The 24,654-nt window shown below is 44.9% G+C and overlaps 1 protein-coding gene and 1 long non-coding RNA gene across 4 annotated transcripts; one reads left to right on the top strand and one right to left on the bottom strand.

Annotated features, from left to right (window-relative positions):
• Window positions 1-621: 621 nt before the first annotated feature.
• Window positions 622-13,545, bottom strand: ero1b (endoplasmic reticulum oxidoreductase 1 beta). Of its 3 annotated transcripts, XM_048988146.1 has the most exons (17): window positions 13,312-13,545; window positions 13,016-13,194; window positions 10,820-10,939; window positions 9,366-9,449; window positions 9,057-9,098; window positions 7,857-7,939; window positions 7,354-7,427; window positions 6,858-6,978; window positions 6,714-6,760; window positions 6,538-6,549; window positions 6,417-6,443; window positions 6,169-6,261; window positions 5,851-6,097; window positions 5,647-5,716; window positions 5,189-5,275; window positions 3,579-3,712; window positions 622-3,134 (listed from the first exon to the last, which is right to left on the bottom strand). In XM_048988146.1, exons 2-17 carry the CDS (start codon window positions 13,184-13,186, stop codon window positions 3,074-3,076), a joined length of 1,473 nt encoding a protein of 490 aa, XP_048844103.1. In that variant the 5' UTR covers window positions 13,187-13,194; window positions 13,312-13,545; the 3' UTR covers window positions 622-3,073. The 3 variants fall into 3 exon arrangements, with proteins under 3 accessions (XP_048844103.1, XP_048844102.1, XP_048844104.1); XM_048988145.1 differs by having other exon boundaries at window positions 13,016-13,545; XM_048988147.1 differs by lacking the exons at window positions 13,016-13,194; window positions 13,312-13,545 and adding an exon at window positions 11,944-12,455.
• A 7,766-nt stretch (window positions 13,546-21,311) lies between these two features.
• Window positions 21,312-23,440, top strand: LOC125715971 (uncharacterized). The gene is made up of 2 exons (XR_007384233.1): window positions 21,312-21,416; window positions 21,970-23,440. It is a non-coding gene; the product is annotated as an uncharacterized LOC125715971 (long non-coding RNA).
• Window positions 23,441-24,654: the final 1,214 nt, after the last annotated feature.

Genomic DNA, 24,654 nt, shown 5'->3' with positions numbered 1-24,654 from the left:
GCCGACTTCATTTTACACACCATCAGCTTGATTTAGTCAGCTGAATGGAAAACGGAGGAAGAGATCCTTCGCGTAAAAACACACAGAACGGTAGGGCAGCTCTGGATGGAGCTCAGTGAGCAAGAGAACCTCAAAGACGTGACTAATGCTGTTTATAGGAAAGTCATAACTGGGATTTCAAAAGAATGAAAAGAAGTGCCCATTAAATTTAAACCAAAAATAAAATACTAGTGAATGTGGGGGGGGGGGGACTGCAATATACAGACTCAAAGATCGCCTATCTGACAATACCAAACAAAAGGATACAAAAACCGGTAATTTGTGTGTTTTGTATATAAATGCTCATTATAAAATGAAGACCACCTAACACCGCATTTCCGTCATTCCTCTATAAACACTCATTTCACCTAATTTATCCAGCGGCGCAGGGCAAAATCCCGCAGCTTCTTACGCCAGCTAATAATGACTTTCCTAAAATATTACAGACATTAGATTAACATCTGTAACCCCAGGTGAGGTAAACAGAAGCCGATTAAAACACATTATAAAGGCTACAGGACTCCAGCTGAGAGCAGGGCGCCCCCAAATGGCATGTTTAAAATCTGACAGAAAGACGCTGAATTTGGAATGACAACCAGAAATGTTTATTCCTCCATTCAAATAAATACACTCAGTACGTACAGACAACAGAGGTGCAACTATACAGAGTTAAAAGATCTTCCTTCTTTTACAAATGGTACAAGATCTCAAAAGTTCACAGAGTGTGTAAAAAGAGCAGAGGGGCAGAACACTGTAAAGCAGAGGCAGCTGGAGGCGAGATCTGACCAGCCATCTCGTCACTGTAGGCAAGCTTAGGGTGGCGCCTAAGAGTCACAGGCGTAAGGCAGGATGTACAGTGTGCGGCACGCCGTGCAGCGTGGTGCGGGACGAGTTTGGCGCGTGGGGGTGGGGGAGAGTGCAGCGGCGGGGGTGGCACACAGCTTCCTTGCACTCTCCTGCCCACGGCTGCCATTTCCTTCATCTCGGGGGGGGTGGCTGGACAGGATGTGTGGCACAGCACAGCGGAGGGAGGGCTCTTTGGTCACTTCTGACGGTCTCGAGTAGACTTCACTTAACACTATCATTCTAAAGTGGGGGGGGCTTGGGGGTGGGGGAGTCTTGGAACCAGGACAAAGCTTCAGTTCCCCGGAAGCAGCTTTGAGGGGCGAAAGGGACACTTACCATATAGAGAATGTGGTGCTGCACCATGCACAGAATCTTAAGTGTGCATGAATAAAATATCAACCTCTACACAAAATGCATCTATCGACTGAATGGGCAGCCAGCCCACGCATTCTCACCCTATGTTCAAAACACCGGAAGTCGACACCATCAACATAGCAAATATGATAAGCGTCTGGGTACTCCAGGAAGGGGCCATGCTGTTTAACGTGTGCGAAATATGAAGATAGAGAATGTGCTCTCACATTTCATGAGGCAGGTGGGGCAGGGAGATCACTGGCTTAGCAGATTCCACAAAGCTGCCTACATCACTCCTTTTCCGCTATAAACATTCAACCAAGAAAGGTGCCAGCTTGGGGTTCAGCCACAAGGCTGCAAGGAAATGCCCCAGCCGGGGTATCATTACACCCCACTGGGGAGATCACGGGATCAAACGGACTTCTCTAGGATTTCACTGTACAGGAAGGCGAATCCAGAATATTATGGAAAAATCAGTTCTTTAGACATCTTCCAGCTTTCTAGCTGAGCAGGACTCTAAAAATGGAAAAAAAAATAAAAATCCTGAGGGAACGGTAAAAGGTGGGGCTTCGACACCGAAATGAAGTTGCTTTGAGTTACACCCCCACAAACCCAGCCCGTTACACAGTCTGCTCTGAAGGGCGACCAGCAGCCAAGCCTCCATATGCGGACATACGGACTGCACCTTGTGTGCAGTACAATAATGCATCAGCAGGGAACTGGCTGCTTCCGCAGGTCATGGACTAGCGCTCTCTATTGTGTATATGGGCCAGATAAATGAAAGCTTTAGCCCCTGTCTCCTTCTCTAGATACGAGTTCCCCCCCTTCAAGCCAATGACGAGACCCCAGATGGTGTGCTGTATACACTAAACCCAAAGCTACAAGGGGCACAAAGCCTCCCAGGTCTCCATGGGCATCCCGAGACAGTCATCGAAACTGGCCATTGCTGACTACTTCAAACACCAGAAAATAGCTGCTTTTGGAGAAGCGATGGCAGAAGCTGCTACAGATGCCATGGCATCCGCGTCGGTGTCTTCGCCAGGTGTAGCTACAGTACCTAGCTAAGCGAGTATGACCGCTCCGTAAAAAAACATTTGCACCTGGTCTCAGTGACAAAAGAGCCCAACCCATCCAGTGAACACTGTAAAGGAATCTGGCTGTACTACACCAGATCCATGCTTGTTTGAGTTGCTTAAGTTTGGGACCACAGACACACAATAGATTCACTGTTATTGCTCAGAATAAATATTGGTGCAAAAACAATGTAAAAAAAAAAAAATTGAATAAAGATAATCAACATTTATCATCAGCCCCAAAAAAGTAAAAGACGACACACTCGATGTTTAAATCAAGCTGACGTAACGCGAGACGGCTGACATTAAATTCGATCCTATATGGAATTTCATATCTATAACTGCCATTTACATGCGTCTGCAGAGACAGAGAACGTGACTGCTTTGAGGGAATGAGCAAACCGCAGTGGACGGCAGCCAATATCAGCAAAAAAGTTGGGAGTCCGCTGTCCAGAACGAGGAGGTGATACCCTCACTCTCACCTGCATCTCTCCAGCAGACAGAGAAAAGGAACAGAGCAGGAATCTCTTAAGAGCAAGCGGGGAATGACTGATAGCGAAGACGGCCCAAAGCCAAGAACCTCACCCGACTCCACAGTAATCGAGGCTCTCATGGGGCTGGGGGTAGGAGGAGGGGCGCAGACGGGATAAGACTTTCTGGAACTGATCCTGTTAGTCCCTGAAATGGTGGCCTTACTCTTGGGAAGATAAGACTATTGCAGTGTCCTCTGGCTGCTGCCACCTGGTGGCCAGGTATGTTTGTTACCTCTGGTCCTTAAGCAGAGTTCGGAAATTATGCAGCTCTTTGATACTTGTGGAGAGCCTGGAGGAAAGAGGAAGAAATCGGTTAACAGACCTATGGGAAACCTGACACGTAACATAAGCTAAACACGGCTTCCCAAAAAATGAGCATGAAACAGGCCGGAATTTGACAATACTTCCTGTAAAGGGCTCATCTGAAATTTAAAGTACTGTCTCTGTGGAATCTGAGCGTGTGATCGGCTCCCTCTAGTGACTGCCTGCTGTCTTACAGACAATTTGGTACAGCTTGGAGAAAAAAGTCCCTGTAGATAATTCTAGGAAATGTAAAACAGCTAACAGCCTGGGGGGGGGGCATCATGACAAAGGGAGGCAAAATTTAGTTTAGGCTAAAGGCCTTCACAGACTACTGTAATGACAAACAAAGATAGTGGCTCATTACTAAGGGACGTGGCACCACTCTCAGGCCACCACAGGGGGGCGCTGTCTCCATACAAGTGAAGCACACCTTCCAAACGCATTCAGCAAGGCTACAATCTCCTGTCGTGTCAGCTGGAACCCCTTTGATGGACTGTTCTCCGGTAGGTTCTTTATTTCCTTCTCCGAAAATAAGATCTTGAGGGCAGTGCCAAGCCCCTGAGTCTGGGGGAGACACAGAAGGTAGGAGGGGGTCATTCGCCTGGAACATCAAAACAACTAAAAACCACATCAGGTACCAAACATCATCATTACGTTCATATTTGAATTTAAAATAATGTCACAGAAAAGAATCTTATGTAAGATAACTTGGTAAAAGTCCTTATATTACATATTTTAAGGCAGTCTATGGACTGAAAGGATTTTACTCATTTCAGCTGCTCTGGAAACACTGACTCTGATAATGAAAAATGCTAGAGAGATCAAAGGTATTCCCAACAGCTTTAGCCTAGATCTGCTCCTCTGAAGCTCAGCTCATTTCCCTGAAATATGAACGCTATCAGCGCATCAGTGCTAATCCCAGGGAAGCTGGGAAGCCGAGTCTCCAGTAACAGGCTCCGTGCGCTAAAGTGTGGAAGTTTCACTCTGCCCCTAAAGGAACCATAAGGCCAAGATGCTGCAGCATTAACCAGCGGGTCCATCTTAGAGTCGGGCAGAATGGGGTGTCAAAGTCGCCTCGCAACATGGAGGGATGAAGCTCTCCATAGGAAAACAACGGTTTACAGTAAATACTGCGAAAGAGAAACAATACAGTCGACAAGTGCGATTGGTCAGATTTCTCCAATCACCAGCATGTTCTGTTTTTTTGCAGCTATTAAAAATCATAAAAGCCATGGCAAGTTCTGAACTATGTTTTGTGAATGAAAACCCCTGCATTTCTCCATGGAGGTTTATACAGGGAATGGGAAAGCTATGCTACCTTTAGCCAAGGGGGGAACGTTTCAACCCTGTCCGTGTTTGTTCACTGAGGAAAAACCAAATAAATCCAGCCTGGTCTGTTTCATTTGTTAAGTCAACAAACCATATTAACCTGTAATAACACACTGCTGGGCTGTACTCAGCCGCTACCCATATGGATCCCGCTAACGGGAAACTGCCGGCTTAGCGACCTCACAGTTGTGCCTCGACCTCGTCTGCACCGAACCAATCAGCTTCCTACCTTCGAGCTACTGTATGACTGTACTGTGGCATCAAATGCTTTTCAGACCTACCAAAGCCGGGCTGCGGTGACACCTATGCAAGAGCTATGCTGTTGTTCTTCCACTTAGCAGAGGGACTCCAAGAATTAATTGGCTGCAATTTTGTATATTTGGTAATAATCGCAAAAGCAAAATTATTTCCCAGATGTGTTTGGAAGTTATTTCAATATTACATATAAAAACCTTTTAATTTATAATAATTCCAAGGATAATCTGTAAAATTTTAAGCAGTAGTAGTACTATATGATATTGATAATAAATAATTCCCAGACTAGCAGCTGGGATGAGGACGTTCATGAGATCAATACCTCCCAAGTCAAAGGGACACAGGTAGTTACACATCAAAAGGCCACATCGCTGTCAGCAGCATTCAGGGAACACAGACCAGCAGGAAGGAAGTCGGGGGAAGAGCTTGCTGGAGGGGGGGGGGGGGTTCTCGTACCTGCAGTTTACCCCACACTCGGCATTTATTGCAACCCACGCAGTCCATTATGCGGGAGATGTTCTTAAAGTGGAGCCGGAATTCCTCCTGAAACCGACAGAGGGAAAGGTTCAAGTTGCCATGCCGACCAGAGCTGACAGAGGCAGTGTGGAAGTAAGGCATTATGGGTAGAGCTTCAGGGGGTGCTGATGACAAAGCAGCTAGGTAAATGTCAGCCGGGACCCAGCCGGGACCCAGACTGACCGGGCTGAGAAGCTCAAACGGGCTCCTCATCTCTGCTTAAACACTTCATCCGATTTAATACCCCCATCTCCCCAACCAAAAAAAAAAAAACATTAAATTAATAAAATACAATTAGCCAAACGAATGTTGGGTAGGTGATTGCGGATGCAGAAATAGGCAGAGTCTTCCTTGGTCTGTTCACTTACAGTCAGGGTTTCGACAAGGAGTCGGCTCACCTTTAAAGTCTTGGCCTCCAGCTTGTGTCCAGCAAACATAGACTTTTCGTCGAAGTGCATGGGGAAAGCTCTGCGGACACAGAGAGCAGGACGGGTCATGGAGACGCCGACGCCCTGGGACAGAAGTGATCTGGAGATGCAGCCTTAACCATGAAAAGCTGAGACTGTCCCCACGGCACGACAGGCTGGGGACAGCGGCCACACCTGATCTCGTCGAAGATCTGCAGCAACAGCTCCTTGGTCTGGGCATCCTCCTGCATATTTCCGGTGTACAGGTTGACGATGGAGCGCTCAAAGTACGGTGTCACCTTGGAGAGCGCCCGCAGCTCGATCAGGTACAGGAAGTAGAGGTTCTTCAGGCGACGCGTGCCCTCGCCCTTGGTCTCAGCCGGGTCAAAGCGGCGCCGGAACTCGCGCACGTTGGCGCCCCAGTGGGCCTTGCTCCAGGGCTCTGAGGGCGAGGCCGACATGAGGACTGGCAGCGTTCCCCCGTGCGCGAAGCCCATCGGCACGCCCACTCACCTTCCAGCAGGTACTCTGCACACAGGTGGATGTTGATGCTGCTGTGGAGGCCGGAGATCAGGCGGTAGAACACTCTCTTCTCCAGGCAGAGGCCTGCAGGGTGCATGGAGGGTGTCACTGGGCATGTCTGACTACAACCCACTTAACACTACAAGCAAACTGGGAGCCAGACAGAGGGTGGCAGCGTTACAGCTAGACTGATGGGAGGGTCACACACACACACACACCCTTATAATAAAACTAATTACCTTCCAACCAGTTGTAAAAACTTTCACCTGTGTGAATAAAACAGCAATTATAAATTATAAATGAAAAAATGCATTATATTTTATAAACGAGTAATCTACGTACTTAAAAAACTGGACTTACCATCATCATCTCCTAAAATAAGACATAAAAGACAAGGATGGAAAAAGTGGGTGTTTACAAACTAATTTTTAAAAATTAAACTGCAGAATAATTATGAAAAACTAAGGAGATGCAATTACTGACAATAAAAGGGCATGAGGTGCGGCCAGCAGATGGCACCGCTATACTCAGCTTACCCCGACTAGGGGCCAGGGGGTTCAGGGGCCGGTACACAGATCTGGGCCTGCGGGGAAGGCAGAAGGCACGTGTGAGCACGGGAGGCGCACTCTGGTACACGGCGAGGCAGTCAGGCAGGCGGCAGTAACAGCCAGGCCCCTCACTTGAAGCAGTTCTCCTCATAGATGCTGTTCCAAACCCTCCAGGCTGAGGGGCCCTTGTAGCCGGTGTAACGCTCGGGGTTCAGCAGCAGGTCCACGTACTGGGCGTCTGGGGATGTCTCATCTGGGGACAGGGAAGCGTGTCATGAGCAGCCAGCACTTCCATCAGGCTAGCGACTCTCAATTGCAGAAAGGAAATTACTCGCGTTTGAGAATGTGTACAGGAAGTGGAGCTGGTTGCCTGGGTGGGGGGGGGGGGCGGCCTGGGGCCACAGGTGGGACTCCTGCACCTGTGTTTGTGGGGGGGACTCCCACAGTCTGGCGTGTGACTGCAGGTGTGTAAGCGGTGTGAGTGGGTCCCCCTGCCCTGTGCTTCCTAGAACTGATTTAACGTTCCCAGTGACCCTCCCCCCAGTACTGATTAAACTGTAGCCAGGCTGCTCCTGCTCTGTAGAGTGATGGACGTCGTGGTTATGGCAGCCGTGGAAATGCGACGCACCATCCAGCTCGCAGAAGTGGTCCTGGGCGTCGTCATGCCGGGCCCAGTCCTCGAATGCCTCCCTGCTCTGGTTACTGAAGAGGCAGATAGGACAATTATATTATTCCATCCACTGAGGGTCATTCATGACAATAAAACCCTTAAAACAAGTGTCACTCACAGCACAAATGAGTAAATGTTCAGTGAAAATGTATACCAAATGTATATAAAATTTTACTTATTTAGTCGAGTGATTACTGACCAAACTAAGAATCACTTTTCACTTGCACAAACACACCCATAACACTTGCAGAATGACCCAAGTGCAGGAGGTACACACACAGCCTGAAGGGCACTTGTGTTGAACACTCTGATGGAGCCTTGTTAATGAAGGGTTAAATAAGCAGTGGGCACTCCCCCGGAGCCAAAAGAGAAGCACAGCCTTGGGGTCAGATTACAGTCACTAAATAATGACTGCAAAGCGAGGCCTGCTCTTGGAGAGGCTGGCCAGCTGCTTCCCTTACCTGAGTGTACTGTTGATGGCCCCCAGCTCGTGGGCATGCTCACACTCCTCTACGTCTGAACGTGTGTTGGATGCCTGGGAGTACTTCAGCAGAGGGAGAAAGAGAACGTATTGCTCTGGGACATCACTAGAGGGCACTGCTGAGAACACGCGTTACATTACGGCTGTCAGCCTAAACCTATGAAGGATCATAGAGGAGCCTGTCCTACAGGTTGACCTGCACATGTGCTCAGGGGCAACTATCCCAGCGACATGTACAAAGTGAGGAGGGATTTGGGCCCCACCCCCACTGCACAGACTCTGGTTTCAGTGATACAATCTCTTGTCTCATCAGTATTTCACAGCAAGTGGGAACCCAAAAAAAAAAAGTGACAGAACGGGAACCCGCAAGGCCACAGGAAGCGAATGGCTGATGTCAAATCTTCTAGGTGAGATTAGACGGGGGACGCAAGGGGTGCTGGCTAATAGGGGTGGTAGCGCCCTAAAAGCCTGCTGTTGGACAACCGCATGCTTCCATGTCAGGCAAGGGGAGCCCATCTGTCAAAACACACAGTTCACTGCAGCCCCCAACAGACGGGAGGTTCGTGACTGAACAAACACCTCCCCCGCCGGCTCTGTACATACGTTCTTCATAAGCCCTAAGAGTTTACAGGAGCTCCGAAACGATCGAAGTAACTGTGTCTAAAGTGGTGATCCAGACGTACATGGCTACATGAAGCAGGAAAGGAGGTGGGCAGCAAACACTAGCTGTAAGATTACAACGACAGCACGGAGGGAGGGGTCAATGATGTCATACATACACTCGTCTCTCGCTACAGTTTCACTTGCTACAAGTACAGTATCCAGAGTGTGACAGGAACGTTCAAGGCAGCTCAAAACAAGCTCACTATCAAGACAAACGAAAGCTGACTGCCGACTGAATACAGCTGGCCTTCTCCTGTGACAGGAGACCTCAATACGTCATCTTTTCTGCCCAAGAAGAGCATTGTCGAGGGAACAGCCTGTCTATATCATGACGACCCCACATAAAATGACAGGCTTTTCATCCCTTTTATATGCATCTGAAACACTTTTATCGACATATTCAAAAGGATTTTAAGGCTTTAGACTTCAGACCTCACACTAATCTGGGCGCCCATCTTTATTCGAGCAATAATGTACATGCACATACTGTCCAAGCGTATTTAGCAAGTAAGCCTACCTTGTTGTAGTTGCCTGCTTTAATTCCCACTGGAACTTTGCTCTATAAAGAAAAGCACATAATACTATGGGTAAAATGGAAATAATGGACCCTCCAAACATCATATCGAAGGCCAATCAGAGTAACTTAAGGTTTCATTCAAATTGCTGCAACAGTGGTGAACACTACCATTGCTTGTTAGTGAAAAAACACACATCAACTAACCGTAGAAAGATAACCTCATTGGTATATTTATTGAAGGACAAGTGAGATACCAAATCTGTATGTACATCAAAATGAAACCCTGCCCCATCCACTGCGAAGCCTGACCTCTGGACAAGGTTCCACCTGGCAGTCCTTAATGGAGCACTGGCTGTCATCAGGCCAAAACGGACAGGGCCGCTTAAGGTTTACCTGGGAAGAGAAACATTACGGTTAGCTCTGCTGCTATTCACTGTCAAAGGCGTTCCACATCAGTGGGGGCTGGAGCTAAAGGCCACCCATCTGTATCAGCCAATTAGCTTGACACCTTCGACACACATCTTCCTTTCTCCCTTAAAAGGCACAGGAATACCTGTCACCACTGGTGGGTCTACATGACCCTGTGCATTGCCTGTGCATTCGGCTCCTGATCTTTGATTGTATATGACATCTGAACAGCACTGTGACACAATAACATCATGGTATCCATCTGACCAAAAGAGGGACCGTCACCTAGCCCTTAGCCACAAACTATGCTGACAAATTGATGTCTTCTGGTAGCTTCTGCGGTTGATGTGCAAAAACACCAGTGTACGGGATCCCAGCACCAAAAATTGATAGTAAAAACTATCAAACCATGTCATACGTTGCCTTGCATCTGATAGGCAGCACATGTTCATTCAGTCAAGCCACTGGTGGAACCAGTTCACTATAACTAGAGCGTGCTCTCATGTTCCTACGACATTCTTAAGTTTTCTGACAGGTTTTTTGGCATCGGGGGGGGGGGGGGGGGGGGGGGGGGTTTGGGTTCTGTTAACAATTTAAACAGTAGGAAAAGTACCTATTTATATCCATGTCTAAAACACTGCTCCATAACGATGAAGGGAGTTTACAAAGCAAAGCCTATGCAAACAAGTGTCTCTAGAGAATTTTAAAAAAAACAACCTTCCCCTTGAGAAGCAGTTCCACATTTATCTGAACAACAGTACCACCATGACATTGTAGGTCTAAGCTGTACAAGGCACGTGCTTGTATGCCTGAACTCTAAATGGAAGGGAACGACAATCAGGCTGAATGTGTCATGATAACCCTTCAGGATCACTGTCCCATTTAGCAACAACGCTCACAGAGGGCCATGCAAAATGTGCACAGAGGTTTCCAGACACTGTATGGACTCCAGCTGAGTGTTAACAGCTGCCAGATATCGGCCAAACCCCGCTAACCCCTTACTTTGCCAAGTGGAGCTTACTGTAAAATTATATTCAAAATCCTTTCACTCAGCAGCTTCTGACAGTCATATAAAACAGGTTAAACATGTTAATACTCTTATTACTTGAAAAGGGTGGAAACCTTTTTCATTTATTCTACGTTTCACAGTATATAAACTGTGAAGATCACCTGCGTTTCTGGTTATTAACCCAAAGGAAGGTTTCATGAAAGCTCAGTTCCTTGATCTTTATCTAATGAACCTAATGTTCAGATTTTTACATGACAGGAAATAATGAATGATTTACGATCTAAATTTAGCCCGAGGCTTTTAGCGGCTCATGCCACCTTTAATATGGGCCGAGGGACACGCTTACTTTGTAATATCTGAAGTAATCTCTCTCTGTTAGCTTGCGGATCCTTGGATAGATCTTGAAGTTGTTGAAGATGTCGATGCTCTCCACGTCGCAGAAGCAGTCATCCAGGATGCCAGTCAGCTAAGAAGGACAGAGTGCAGAGTCAACACACAAAGCTAAGAGACCCTCACTGCTGCAGCGAGGCAGTCATGCAGTGTAACGGAAAGCAAGACGGAAGGACTAAGATGGAGGAAGCAGACCGATATATGAACATGAAAGCATTCTGCGTCGTGTGACGACATAAGCCCTGGAACTGCAAAAGCTAAAGCATCAAGGGAAAAACTACAAAATTTAGCATTTTAGGCAAATAGTAAGCAAATGATTTCAGCCAATGAAGACCACAAACTTCACAAAAAAAATCTCACACACAAAAGACAGGAAAACACCATCATTTCCTCCTTTCTCCCCAATTCTACACCACTGCAACGCTCAGTCCTAAACTGAGCACTAAAAAGCCTAATCAGAGTAAACAGCTTTTCCATTTGTCTTTACATACACCTCAATACAGGTTAGTACTTCATACAGCAAAGACAGAGGAAATATGCAGTCCCATATGGCACAAGCTAGTGATAAAGAGCAGAATAAAAGACTTATCGCCTACACACTGGTTGTAACAAACACTGAACCATGCTACTTGCAACAGTAAAGTTCTCGCACAGGAAACACAACAATTTTAAAAATGCCAGTTATGAGTGCTGTCCTCTTCTCACGTTTACATCCAGGCATATAACTTGGAGCACTCTTGCTTGTGTGTGACTAATCAGGGATGACTCCGCACGAGCTCTCACTGTTCTCCAGACTGGCATCTGAACCGTCTTCCTACATTTATTATTTAAGCCTTGCTCAATCAACCCAGTGGACCGCAGGATCCTTAAAACGCTCTCCACATTGTGGCATAAGTCCCCCATACTTCATCTAACGGAGAGCGAACGTCATCAAACCAGGAAGACCAAAACTGTTATGATTTTGCGGAGCTTTCTATAAAACATGCGAACTGATCAGAGGTTAAACTACACCTCTCCCAAAACAAAGCTAAGATATGCAAGCAGGATCGTATAAAAATGTACTGCAATATAAACACTGACCTCGGAATGCAATTGTCCAAAGTAAAGTAAAAGACAGGACGCCATAAACAGGTTGCCTAACATCCCGTTCGTTGTGGTTTCTACTGAAGTATAACTGTCCCAGGCGGAAAAGCTTAAATAACTCAACTTAAATAAACATATGGCAACAAAGGTAACGACTATGCTACGAACCTAACGTGGCACAGAAATGACAGCGCTTTTTAAAGCAGGTAAGTGTAACTGCACTTGGAGTCCAACAGTTGGCCGCCTGATCTGTCAATTTCAGCTCCGGGGTGCCACCTAAACCCCACCCACAAACAAAAAACTGTTTATAAAGCACTTTCCATTCCAGGCTCCTCCCACATATTTTGCGAGAATTGTAGTCTTCACTAGTTCGTTTAATCTGAGAAGTCAGCGTACACTTCAACCGAAAAAACTACAAGTCCCGTAAATCCAGTCAGCAGTTCACTCCTTATCCAATCCAGTAAGACCACGCGGTATAGTAAGTGGGGTTCTGGGTTACAATTATGTTGAAATTATGACAGACGACAAATAAGGTATGATATTAAAATTTGAAACTGGCCTTCTGATTTATTTCTCTGTATTAACACTGCACGTTAAATTACATAAATGGTGAACTGATGTCTTCAAAGATTCTACGTGAATTTTAAAAGCAAGGTTTATTTCTCCCAGCTTCAAACGACATGTCTGTCTATGTATGCTCTTATTCAGTTAATAGATTTCAAGAGAACCATTAACAGAGATTCGGATTCTTTATGGCCATATTAAAATAACTTGTCGGAAAAAGAACACATGAATGAGTAGATTTCTGGTTGGAAACGAGATATGTAGCAATTTCTGGTAATGCTGGTTAAACGAAGAAACGTTTATAAAAAAACTAGTTTTTATAAATTAGCTGTAATAAAACACCGATACTACAGATGCGACGCCATGTGGACGCGCTCATATGACGTGAATTCGGGGCGACAGTAGAAAGTGCCAGAAAAGTACAGGTATCAATCGGTTTTGCGGCCAAGTACACGAGAGTCCTCATTCAGAAAAGGCACCTGCCGTCGGGTTTTGCCGTACTTACGTGGCAAAAGCAGTTTTGGTCTTGGCTGCCGGTGGCCTCGTAGTCGGACTGTCCGTTTTTTTGTTTCTTGGACTTGACGTTGTCGTTACCCAGCCAAGCAAAAACAGAGTTCCCGACAAACAGCCACAGCAAAACAAACGGCGCACCGCGCTGTATAGTGGCTCTGATCATAACGAATCCTAAATATAGAAGTCGTAATAAGAAGAAACCCGGTCAGTCTGCAGTATGAGTCGGCGTCCTTTTTCGAGAGGGCTGTCTGCCTCTGCAGATGACAAGAAAATACGATCCACACTTACAATTCCATAGCTCTTAGAGCTCCTTAACAGACGTGGCAGACGTGATAGACGTGCTCATGTTCTCCGCTTTCTTCCCGGTAAACCGTAATGCGGCGGAGTGGGCGTGTTAAAGCGAGTGGGGAAAATATCAAAAAGAGAACTGCGCGCTTCCAAGGCGGAGAGAGTTTTCTGACTTGGGGAGTGATCGGCGCGAGGACGACGGGAGGCGAAAACTCCTCTCGGAAAACCTCGCGGTACCTCAGCGCTGCTCGCGAACCTCTCGGCTGCGGGTGGCTGGTGCGCGGAGCAGCGAGCCGCCCAATTGGGCTGGGAGCGGCTGCATTGATAAAGAGTTTTGAGATATTGATTAAAATGTCAAATATAAGCGACACACCTAAACACACGAAAACTTGCTTTCCCACCAGTTCCACTAACGATTCAAAATAAGAGGTAATTCAACCAATTAAATGAAATGCTTTGTATTGGTTATTATGTGTAACTATGTCAATTGTTGATAAAATCTTCTAATGGCTTATCCCAGTACGGGGTCACGGTAAGGGTCTGGAGCCTAGCCCAGGAAGCACAGGGCACAAAGCAGGGGCACAACATGGACAGGGTGCAATGCCATGGCACAACAGACAAAACACAATGGACAAATTAAAAGGGGCGTAAAAATGTCCGGGTCGCTTGAAATTTCGTGATTCTTGAAGACTACGACACGCATTGTAGAGCGGTGTAACAATGCATTGTAGCATGAAATCATTTATTAATGTTAGGTCAATGGGGTGCAATAGTCATAATTTCAGTCTTTCTCTGAGATTTTTTTTTACATTTTACATTGGAGTCTGCAGAATAAGGAAGAATCTGCAAGAAAAACTGCAAGCACATTAACGAACTTACACGCAGGGGAGACAGGATTTGCATATGGATTGTTGGATTTAATCATTTAAATGGAGACTAAGGAAAGGAATTAGCATTAAATCGTTATCAAAGAGGGAAAAAAGATGGAGAGGCAAATATAGAAAACCCTGCACATTGCAGACAAAATAATGGAAACACATAAGATCACGCGGCTAATAGGGGGCTGGGCCACCCTTTGCCTTCAGAACAGCTTTAGTACGTCTTGCAATTCTGGAAATTCTGAACTATATTGGGATATTTGGCAATTATTCATAGTTTTATTGCCAAATGCACCAACTAATACTTGTCCACAGACTTAAAATAGATGTACAGAGTACAATAAATAACAACAGCATAGTAACAACACAGTGGACAGTAGACACTCTGTACAATCCTGTTGTATGCTCAGTACAATGTTACAAGAAGAAGAAAAGCCTCCAACTCCATTTCTCCGAAGGATGAAGCGGGTGGAAACCTGTCCTGCAATCTACACCCCAGAGTCTGCCAAAGGGTTCACTGATTTGCTTCGAAAATTCACATATCTGAGTGCTCATTGTGAAACTCTGCATACTGTTAATTGGCATTCTTCCTAATATATCTTAGCTTAGTAATTGCCTTTGTGATGGTGGCTTACTGCAAAATTAAAGTTCTTCTTCCGATTATGTTATTTTTTTCCCAGCTCCTGTACATTGAAAAATATAGAAAATTCAATATTGCGAATTCTTATTAATTAATTGCCATCTCAGGCATGTTTTGAACCTTAACGTTGAAGATTACTTGGCAGATCAGAGCAAACCCTAGACTCATCTGGAGAATTCCCTGGTGTTGCCATGCCAGCTGGGAGACATAATCCCTCCAGGGTGGTCTGGGTCTATGCCGGGGCCTCTGCCGAGTGGGACGTGCCCAAAACAGCTTCCTCGGGAGCCTGCCAGGTGGCATCCTTGTGAAATTCCCACACCACCACAGCTGGCTCATAAACCAACTGTCCCTGCAGTCAAACTTCTTACCTTGTCACAGGGAGAGGCCCAAGCCAGTTGCTAGGATAGTGACCTTTATATGTTGGGTTTGTGGCTAAGGGGCATTGACAGTATTGATAAAATTCTCTCATAGGGGAATGGGGATCGAAGACAGCATACATTGTTTGAGATCAAGGACAGCAGACTTTTTTCCTTTCAGTTTATCAACTAGAATGTTGATTTTTTTGGGAGGGTTGCGTGTCCATTTGTGACCTCCAGAATCCATTTTTTTTGTTTGTTTTTGTAGCCTAAGGACATACAGTGAACACTGAACATGTGGTCACTGCCCCTATTCTTATGGTTACTGCGACAAATCTGTCATGCCGTTACACAAACTCCATCTCCGCAAATGTAAAATATTACTGCCCGCATTTTCCCTCCCTACTACTTCCCCTCAATCTGCACACTCCAAACCACTGGGGGCTGTTTACATTTATGCTTTTTAACTGTAACTCTCAATGCAGACTTCATTTCGCTGCCCGTCTTCAGAAAGGGAAGATTGTCTGATATTTTACCATAAAAATATCATTTATATTTATTATCAGACATTTTTGTACAAAGTGATGCATGGTTAATAAATACATCACAAACCTAGAGCTGACATGGAGCCAAATTAGGTCCTGCTACGCTGAGCTTCCAGGAACCAGTGCACGTTAGCACTGGAGCAAGAGCCATAGCACACTGCATCCATGTAAATGCGTGTGCATGTGTGCGCAGACTCGTCTCAAATGGAAAAACTCACTCTGGCCAGCTCTGGCTTGGTCCGGTTTTGGCCACGGTTTAGGCAGTAGTCCTCTCGCCACTGTCTTTTTGCAGAACTGCCCATTCTTCTTGCCGAAACCCCAGGGAAAGTGCAGCCAGCTGGGGTAATTAGTGCTCTCCAGGCGGGTGGAATTACAGAAGTGCTCAATCGTCTGTCCACGACATGGGTGCCGAAACTTTGACATGTGGCTGCTTTCCAGGGTGCTGGAGGAGAAATGCGGCCACCTGTCAATCAGGCAATGGACCATGGGTCCCCGCGGCGGTGTTATGACAAGTGACATTTAATAATATTATCTGCTAGACCTGACGTAGTTTGTACATTTTGAAGATGACACTGCAGGTGCAGTAGTGCATCTGACCGCTTGATGGCAGTAGAAACTAATCAGAATTTAAATTACTTTCAGTATTCGCTTGAGAGCCATGTGAAAGACTGGCATCCCACCCATAGTCTACGTCTTTTTTTAATCTTTACTCCGTTTTGAGGAGAGGAGACTTTGAAGCATGTAGTAATATAAGTCATGCAGTAAAATACATTGAGTAACCAGTGAAACATTTTTGGTGTGAAAACATGATTCAATTGGAAATCCCTCTTAGAAAAAATTCCAATGTGTTTTTTGATAGATATGACAGAGCACGGAAATGAAGCATCTGGTCAGTTTCCTCAGAAAATAATGTACGTAACTCCTGTATCTTTCTTTGTTAGATGCAAAGCAGATTTTCCGCAAAGTCGCATGTATTGATAAAGACTTAAGAAAAAAAACAGGGTATGCCTATATTGGGCCCCAAGATTAGAAAAGATATCTCTCAGAAATATTTCTGTCTTTCATCCAGACTGGCTTCTAATTAAATTCTTTATTTTGAAACGGACTCCTGAAAAGTATACTTATTTTTTTCAGTTCTGGCCAGTTGATGTAATTTCTGCAGATTCAACATTTTTGAGGTAAGCGTTTTCGGCTTTTTGTTGCCGGCAGAACGTGTAAGATAACCGCGCCAACTTTCGATAGCGACTCATCGATGCGACTCGCGCCAGCTGCTGCGGGCCGAAGCACGCCAAGGCGAGAGTTGGGGTCTGTACTGCGTTCGCATTTCTGAACGGCCCGACACGTGCTTTGTCCTTGTTCTTGTCCTGTGATGACTTTGGCAGAGTCGCCAGATGGGGGGGGGGGGGGGGTCAATCTGGCATCCGATTTCAGCGTTTCTAGGAAGGAATGTAACTGACTGACTCTGCGTGGCAGGAGCGGGCGCTATGTGAAGCTTATCCGCACTGCTGACCTGGCCCAGGTGTCCCGCAGACAGCACGGGTGGCTTGCACTCGTCCAAGCCCACCTTCAGCGGGTACTTTCCTGGCCTTGTCATTGCCATTCCTGTCAGCACATTAGGGTGTCACTTGGAAAGTCTTTGTTCCCAGTCAGACCATTTAGATATTGTGTCCATGACCTTCTGGGATAAAGCTGGGCAGGACCATTTAGGAAAAAGGTGGATGGCAGAACATGTAATTTCTCTTATGAACAGTGATGATTATGTTTCTGTTCTTGCTTAGCGTGAGCTTTTGCACTGGTCAATTTTGTGCTAAAGTTTGTCCTGTGAATGGCAGTAATTCCACATAAATTACAGGATTGAGTGTCACTTTGAAAAACCCTATAATACATTTATATTCGGCCGCCTGAATCACTGGAACAGTAAGCGCGGATTACTCACTGCGGGAAATTTGAACTAAAATTACCAACCTTTAGTCGTATAACAATAGGGAGTACATTCATAACCTTAAGAAACAACCTTTTCATTAAGCTTCAATTTTATTTTATTCATGGCTCCTGTATCCCCTTGATTATTCAAAGAATGGGAAGGAAATTTAAGTGCTATTGCCCTGCTAATCTAAATGAACATTTTTCACATTACGTTTTATATTAGTTCCTCCGGATGTCATTAGGATTTAATGCAGTACAAGCCAAAGTGCTGAAATAATAACGACAGTGCCTATTCCTGCATAAATCTTTTGCTAGGATTTATTCCTTAGTTAATCTTTTCTGCAGTTTTCTTGAGGATTAAAAAAGTTTCTACCTAGTCCTATCTTATCCAATAATAAGCCATAATACAGTGAGGCAAGCATAAAATAAAGGAAGATCAAGGGGAGATTTCTTAAGGATTTAAATGGTATTTCTATTGGTTAATGGAAAAAAAACATCTAACTTTGATTCAAATCATAACATTGGCTGATTCCTGCACCTTGAAATGCTCTGCCTTAATGATACAGTTATCTCCTCTCCCACATCTGAAGACAGAAGCCCAGACTACATATTGAACGCTGTTGCCAAATGTCCATCTGCATTTCGCATTGAACAGAGGGTTTCATGTACTTCAAGATTCAAGAGGTTTATTCGTCACATACAGTATAACTTGCAGTGAAATGTATCTCTGAGATACTTGTGGTATCTGGTCTCCTACAATCACAGCTTTTTGAATAGACATGCAAAATGCTAGATGTTAATATGAACATGACATGCTGTGTACATGTAATTGTCTTAGGTTTCATACCATCCGGACCCCCCCAGACACTTATTGTGGGGGACCACCACCAACATCCGATATACCTTTTTACCATGACACTGTCCAACAAAAACAGAAACAAAACTGAACAAACATATATTCGGAGTGCCAAATCGGTTACGTCTTTAAATCTCCAAGAAGACCTATTACATTAGTCTAGCTTATACGAGCCTTAACACATAACACACAACAATGGCTGCTGGTACTGCTATACATGCCCTTTAGACCTACTGTGCTTATCCATCAATATATCTATGCATGTTCTGACCACCCATGTTCTCTACCTTCTTTCGACATGTGCGGATGGTGCCCACCCCAGGCACCTTCAGTCTTCAGTCTGCTGACTCACTCAGGCTGACATGGAGGACTGACTCATTGATAGACTTTGATTTTCACCATAACCTCAGTTTTTAGCAAGCAGGCTCTTATTTTTTTCTTCCCTAGTTGGGAGTTTTTATTTCCTAACTGAGGTGTCATCTGGCGTTCGTCTGTTCGTTCGTTGGTTCATTCGTTTGTTTGTCTGTTTGTTCGTTAGTTTGTTCGCCATTTCTTTCTTTCTTTCTTTCTTTCTTTCTTTCTTTCTTTCTTTATTTCTTTCTTTCTTTCTTTCTTTCTGTAGTACTATCCTGCAACACAGCTATGTATAGTGCCTTGGGCTGATTCTGTTGTAAAACGCATTATATAAAAATACATTGAATTGACTTGACAGTGATTGTACCTTTCCAAGATTATCCAGTATATATTGAAAATCAGTGTCAAGTTCAGTGCCACTGCTTTTGCATGAGCTCTGCTGTTGGAAGACTTTGAAGGGCCCCAACATTATTATGGAAATGTAAATGATCCCCCCCCACTGGAAGAAATTTCATCTTCAACATCCACCCTCCCTTTGTCAAACTAGCCATGCTGCTGCTAATGTTTAAATGTTGCATGACTCTGTGCTCTGTTGTATGACTACATGCAAAATGCTTGACATTTTAATGCAATGGATTACATATACTCACAAATGTTGCATTTGGTAACACAGTAATACCCCCCTCTAGTAAAGGACCCCTCAGAAACCAAGAGCTAATATTCTGGGGTTCATGCAAATTTGGAATACACTCATGAGACTGGTGTAAACAAAGTAATGTTACAGTATTTTTTCAATAATGATTGTAGCTAATTATCCATTAGCACATGTGTGAGTATTGCTGGGCTGTGTTAGCATCAAATGCTAGCGGAATTAGCATTACCTTGCATAAATTTCCATTACGAATTCATTCTGTTTAGCTGTTTCTTAAGTAAGAGGTCAGAAATTTTCAAGTTTCAAGTTATTGGGCATGCATTACATCTCAATGTGCAATACTATTAATGAATAATATATATATAATAATATAATATTGCCCTTTTTTCCTTTAGCCAATCCATGCACATTGATGCAGATCACTGGTATCTCGATGCATTTTGATTGGTCTGTAAGCAGGGCCATTTCATAATGGGTACAGCCTGGGTACGGCTCGGGTACATCGCACATAATTCACAATGGAAAGCCATCTCTTCACAGTATGACTCGGGTCCGTCAGATGTTCCACGGGCTGTGCTGACTGACTGGGGCGTCCCTGTGACCTGGGAGATCTCCCTGAAATGTGGGAGCAGCACGATCTTCCTACGGAGGAGAACCAGGTCCTGCACTTTCATCAGCTCAAACTGTGGGGTGAAGCTGAAGCTTTTCAAGTGCAGGACCAGGATACTGCAGATGCAGCAGCACAGAGAGGGATTAGCATGGAACACACACACATCTCATTGTCTAGGAGGAAATGAACTACATAGCGGTCAACCCATTTGTCACACTGTGCACATTACTGAGCAACATGTATGTATGCAGTCATGTGAAAAAGAAAGTGCGCCCTTTTTTAATTCTGAAGATTAATAATATTAAATAAATAATGACAAAATGCTGTTAAATGCTGGTAATTTTGAAATAAAATCGATGTTCCTTTAAATGATGCATTACTAGGTTTTCATTTCATCGTATACTCCTTAGTCAGCCACATTGTCCTAAAGAGAACAAGCTTAACTTCTGAATTGCTTAGTGATTCTGCATTTATGTGTCAAACAATTCACTTACTTTCTGCACATCTTCAGTTAACTGCTCTGAAACTATGTGAATGATATTTCTCAATAAAACCTTTTTCTGCTTTGCACTTGAACCACGTGCCGCAGCAGGAAGATCAGCAAAATACCTGCAAATCAAGAGAGGCAGAGAATGGGTGCTGCTATCTCCTCCGTCCCTCAGATCATGATGGATTTTGTGATAACGTCGGTAACACATGCGGACATCGCAGCTGAAACATGACATGTAAGAGTTCTGTGAGAGAGCTTGTATGAGGTGGAACCGGCCTCCAGGACACCCAGGTCTTTGGTGCTGGTTGGAGAACCGGCTCTTGAAGGTTCACGGGAGCTTAGCACCAGCTGCTGGTGCTTTTCCTCTGCTGCATCACCCCTGTCCGCCATGCAGGAAGGAATCTGCCATTTCGGGACCCTTGGAGAGGAGACGACACAGGAGAGACAAAGTAGTAGTTAATTAGTTAACTTTCCAGGAAGCTGGAAAGTCCCTCGTTAGGTGTGGTCTTTCCTGTCACCACCGGAGGGGACCGGTGCTCCTCTACTTTACTCTCAGAAGAGGAGGAGCCGGATGTCAGTGACTTGGAGGAAACAGGAACACATTCTCTTTTAGACAGAGAAACGGGGATGCCGCTGTATGCTGAAATCACGCTGGTAATATCCCTGATCCACGTACCTCCGATTTGACGAGGACGGGGCTCGGGTTGCTGTCTCGAGCGTCTCTACAGTCACCTAACACTCATCCATCCTCGTTGGTGCGGGAAAAGCCAGAACTGCTACCGTGAGCAGAGGGTTCAGGTATGAGAGAAACAGTGACTGATAAGGATTACTATTACTATTATTATTATATTATTATTATTTACGGTCGTACCTCAGCTTTTAGCTAGTGGTGTAATTCCGATCAATATTTTGGTTTCAAAGTTCCCTAGAGAGACTAGCTGACTTCTCACACCACCCTGTATCAGCCCCCCCCCCTGCTTTCCTCCCAGCTCTGTGTGGGTTTTTGTGTGGTGAATTGGTTTGAATTGGGGAGGCTACTATTGTCAGAAATGCAAAATGTCTACAAGATTTTATAACTGCAGTGCAGATCTATTACCTTAATGTTAACCCTTTCATGTTTTTGCCTAAATTTAGGCAAAAATAAAAGTAAAAAAAAGTAAACTAAACTTGGTTTACTTTCTTAATATAACAATTACGAAGTTTTAACTTGCTTTTTGTCACCTGTCTGATTTTTGAAATGGCAATGAGGTTTTTCTGCACTGGGAAGGTGCACTGTGCTGCTTTCAGAAGTCTTATGCACTGGTTAGGGAGGAAGGCTTCATTTCGTGACCATGTGATACTCTCCTTGTAGGCTGAAGTTAAACTGAACCATGAACCACAGCTCAGGCTGAATAACAGAATTAGCAAGATGTAATGAGAGAGACAGTGTGAATAACCATCAAAGAGCATCGATTGTGCCTGTTGCTACGGATGGGCGTAATTATGAACCTGTCTGTACTCACTGCTCAGCGACGTGCTCCGACCAAACTCGACCCTGTGACAGGACTGCGGCTGCGACCTGCGGATGGAGATCACCTGACCACGCTGGTGTCCCAGTTTGAGGCCCTAGCTCCCTGCTCCCTGCCTATACTCCTTTCCCAAAGCTACAGTGACTGTCCTGTACAGTATGTTTGCTTGTTCTACTTCCCCAGCTTGTTAGCCGCAAACCCTAATCCATCCTGCCATGCTTTAGGTCAATGGTCACCAGCCCCTCTCCTGCTGATCAACCACCCTACAGAGCTTAGGTGCCGGCCTAATTTAGCAGACCTGATACAGATAAGTACTGGAGCCAGCGACTTTGAAGCTAATCGTTGGCTCTAAGACTGAGATGCTACTGAAGGTCCTGATTATCGGTGTCAGGTGTACCTTGTAAATTAGGGCTGTACCTTAGCTCTGCAGGGTGGTAGATCTGCAGGAGCAGGGTTGGTGACCATTGCTTTAGGTAAACGTAATAAGGAATATTCTCTGTCACAAAGGTGGGGGTTTGGAGCGGGGAAGCGGGCACGGGAAGTCTGAGAAGTCAGGTGAACATGGGGTTTACTCAGGAGCAGCACACTTTGGAGCACAGAATGATGTCACAGACATTAATGACCGGACTCAGGAAAACACACAGACACGGACTTAAATGCGTAACCACAATTTACAATTTAATACGAACGGCTGAAGACATAGGGATTCCACACGAGGCACACGAGGGGGGTGTGGCACACAAGAGGATCAGAACGATCAGGACGTGACACTCTCAGTGTGGGGTGTTACAGGCAAACCCCCATCCTTTCCATTTGGCCTGTGAATTCTCCGCTGCATCGTGGTTTATAGGTTATATGTTATTTAGCACCATATTAGTGCACATTGAATGATCTCATAGCTTAAGTCAGGCATGAGTAACAAACTGGACTGGTTAGCTAGTGAGCTAATCTACTAACATTCCTGTTTTTAGGCTATTTTCCATGTTTATCCGTATTTGAAATGTGCACTTGAAATATGTTTCAAATACGGTACTGTGCAGAAGTCTTGGTCAGTCAAAGAAAGTGGTCTTTAAATGATCTTTGCGTTGGTGTAAAAATATGATATTAAGCCTGTCAAAGTGTGTCAGCTTAGCATTTCAGAACCTCTCCTAAAATCAGCCCAGTATTTACAGTAACGGTCCAATCCACTCATGTATTTTTTGACTTATCCACTAGCACACCTCACATGGCCAATCAGTCTCATTGAGTTATTTAACTAATTATGTTAATTAATATATTGAACTGGTGGAAAAATTTAACCAATATATGGAATGATTTTGGTGCCCCTGAGGAGAGGTTTGGTAACTGAAGTGATGTTCTTCTAGCCCTCCAACAAGAGATCAGTAACTTTTTGGAGAACAGAAAAAAAGTCTTGTTTGTTTATTTTTGTTGTGTTAAAGCTAATTTGCATATGTTCTAATGTTAATTTGTGGCTTTTTTTCTGAGTAAATATACACAGACAAACCAGAGCCTAAAGCATTTTCTGGTTTCAAATTCATTTGGTTTAAAATTTCCACAGAGAAACAGGCAAAAACGTGTCTCCTCAGATACCTCAGCTGAGGCTCTTATCGATCTCCAGGGCATGATGGGTGGCATGCGAAACATGTGTCCCTAAATGAAATGTTTTTCCCCCTGCGATCACCGGGTAAAGCGATATCTTGTAAACCTCACTGCAGTTGCTCCCATTGGCTGAATGTTTCCATCTCGTTGGTCACATGACTGAAACTGTAGCTTACCAGGTGGAAGTCTCTCCTTATCGACCATTCACTGTTCATTCAACTCATCCAGTCCAGGGACAGGGAAGCACACAGCAGGGGGCGGGAACATCCCGGAAGGAAAGCCTCATTGGACGACCCGTACGCTTCACCTTTTCACATTTTGGACCATGGCAAGAAGCTTATACCAATGTGAAGTAAATAGCTGGGCGCTAGAACCCGGGTGATGTGAGGCATCGGCGCCATCCACTGAGCCAATGAGGCACTTTTTGGTCACCTTCTCTCCCACACACTGCCTGTATAGTAATACAAATGTTCATCACTCCCAGGTTGAGTATGTAGCTAAACCAGCGATAACCTTTCCAACTCCCTGCCGACACCCTATACACTGCATAAAGTACACATGCCTTCAGGAACGTAGCCATGTAATAAAATTGCTAGTTTGCCCCCCCCATGCCCTGCTCCTAACCAAGCACTGGACCCCCAAGATTTATTTCAAGCTATGGGTCTGTGTTCATTAAGCTGACAACATGTATCACATTTTAGTGGGGTTGCAATATTCAAATGCATAATTTTGCAATTATGTTTCAAATTTTGTGTTTCGGAAGTACGATACTGTACGACAGACTGGCATCCCGCTAGGGTATCCCCTATCCCCAGTGCTTTCTGGTACAGCTACAGGCTAACCCTGACCCTAACCCTAACCCTGACCTTGCGTGGGATTATCAGTCATGGAAAAATGAAGTGCCTTTGCTAGAGTATGATGACACACAC

The sequence above is a fragment of the Brienomyrus brachyistius genome, chromosome 20 (assembly GCF_023856365.1).
Source record: "Brienomyrus brachyistius isolate T26 chromosome 20, BBRACH_0.4, whole genome shotgun sequence".
Taxonomy (NCBI): Eukaryota; Metazoa; Chordata; class Actinopteri; order Osteoglossiformes; family Mormyridae; genus Brienomyrus; species Brienomyrus brachyistius.
This window is presented reverse-complemented; position numbering and strand designations above follow the sequence as displayed.

Excerpts from the sequence above, each read along its gene's own strand:
- ero1b (XM_048988145.1), bottom strand. The coding sequence starts at position 13,186 with ATGATCAGAGCCACTATACAGCGCGGTGCGCCGTTTGTTTTGCTGTGG. Across the intron at positions 6,761-6,857 it reads TATGAGGAGAACTGCTTCAA|GCCCAGATCTGTGTACCGGC; the intron begins GTGAGGGGCCTG and ends CCTTCCCCGCAG. Across the intron at positions 5,717-5,850 it reads CAGATCTTCGACGAGATCAG|AGCTTTCCCCATGCACTTCG; the intron begins GTGTGGCCGCTG and ends CTGTGTCCGCAG.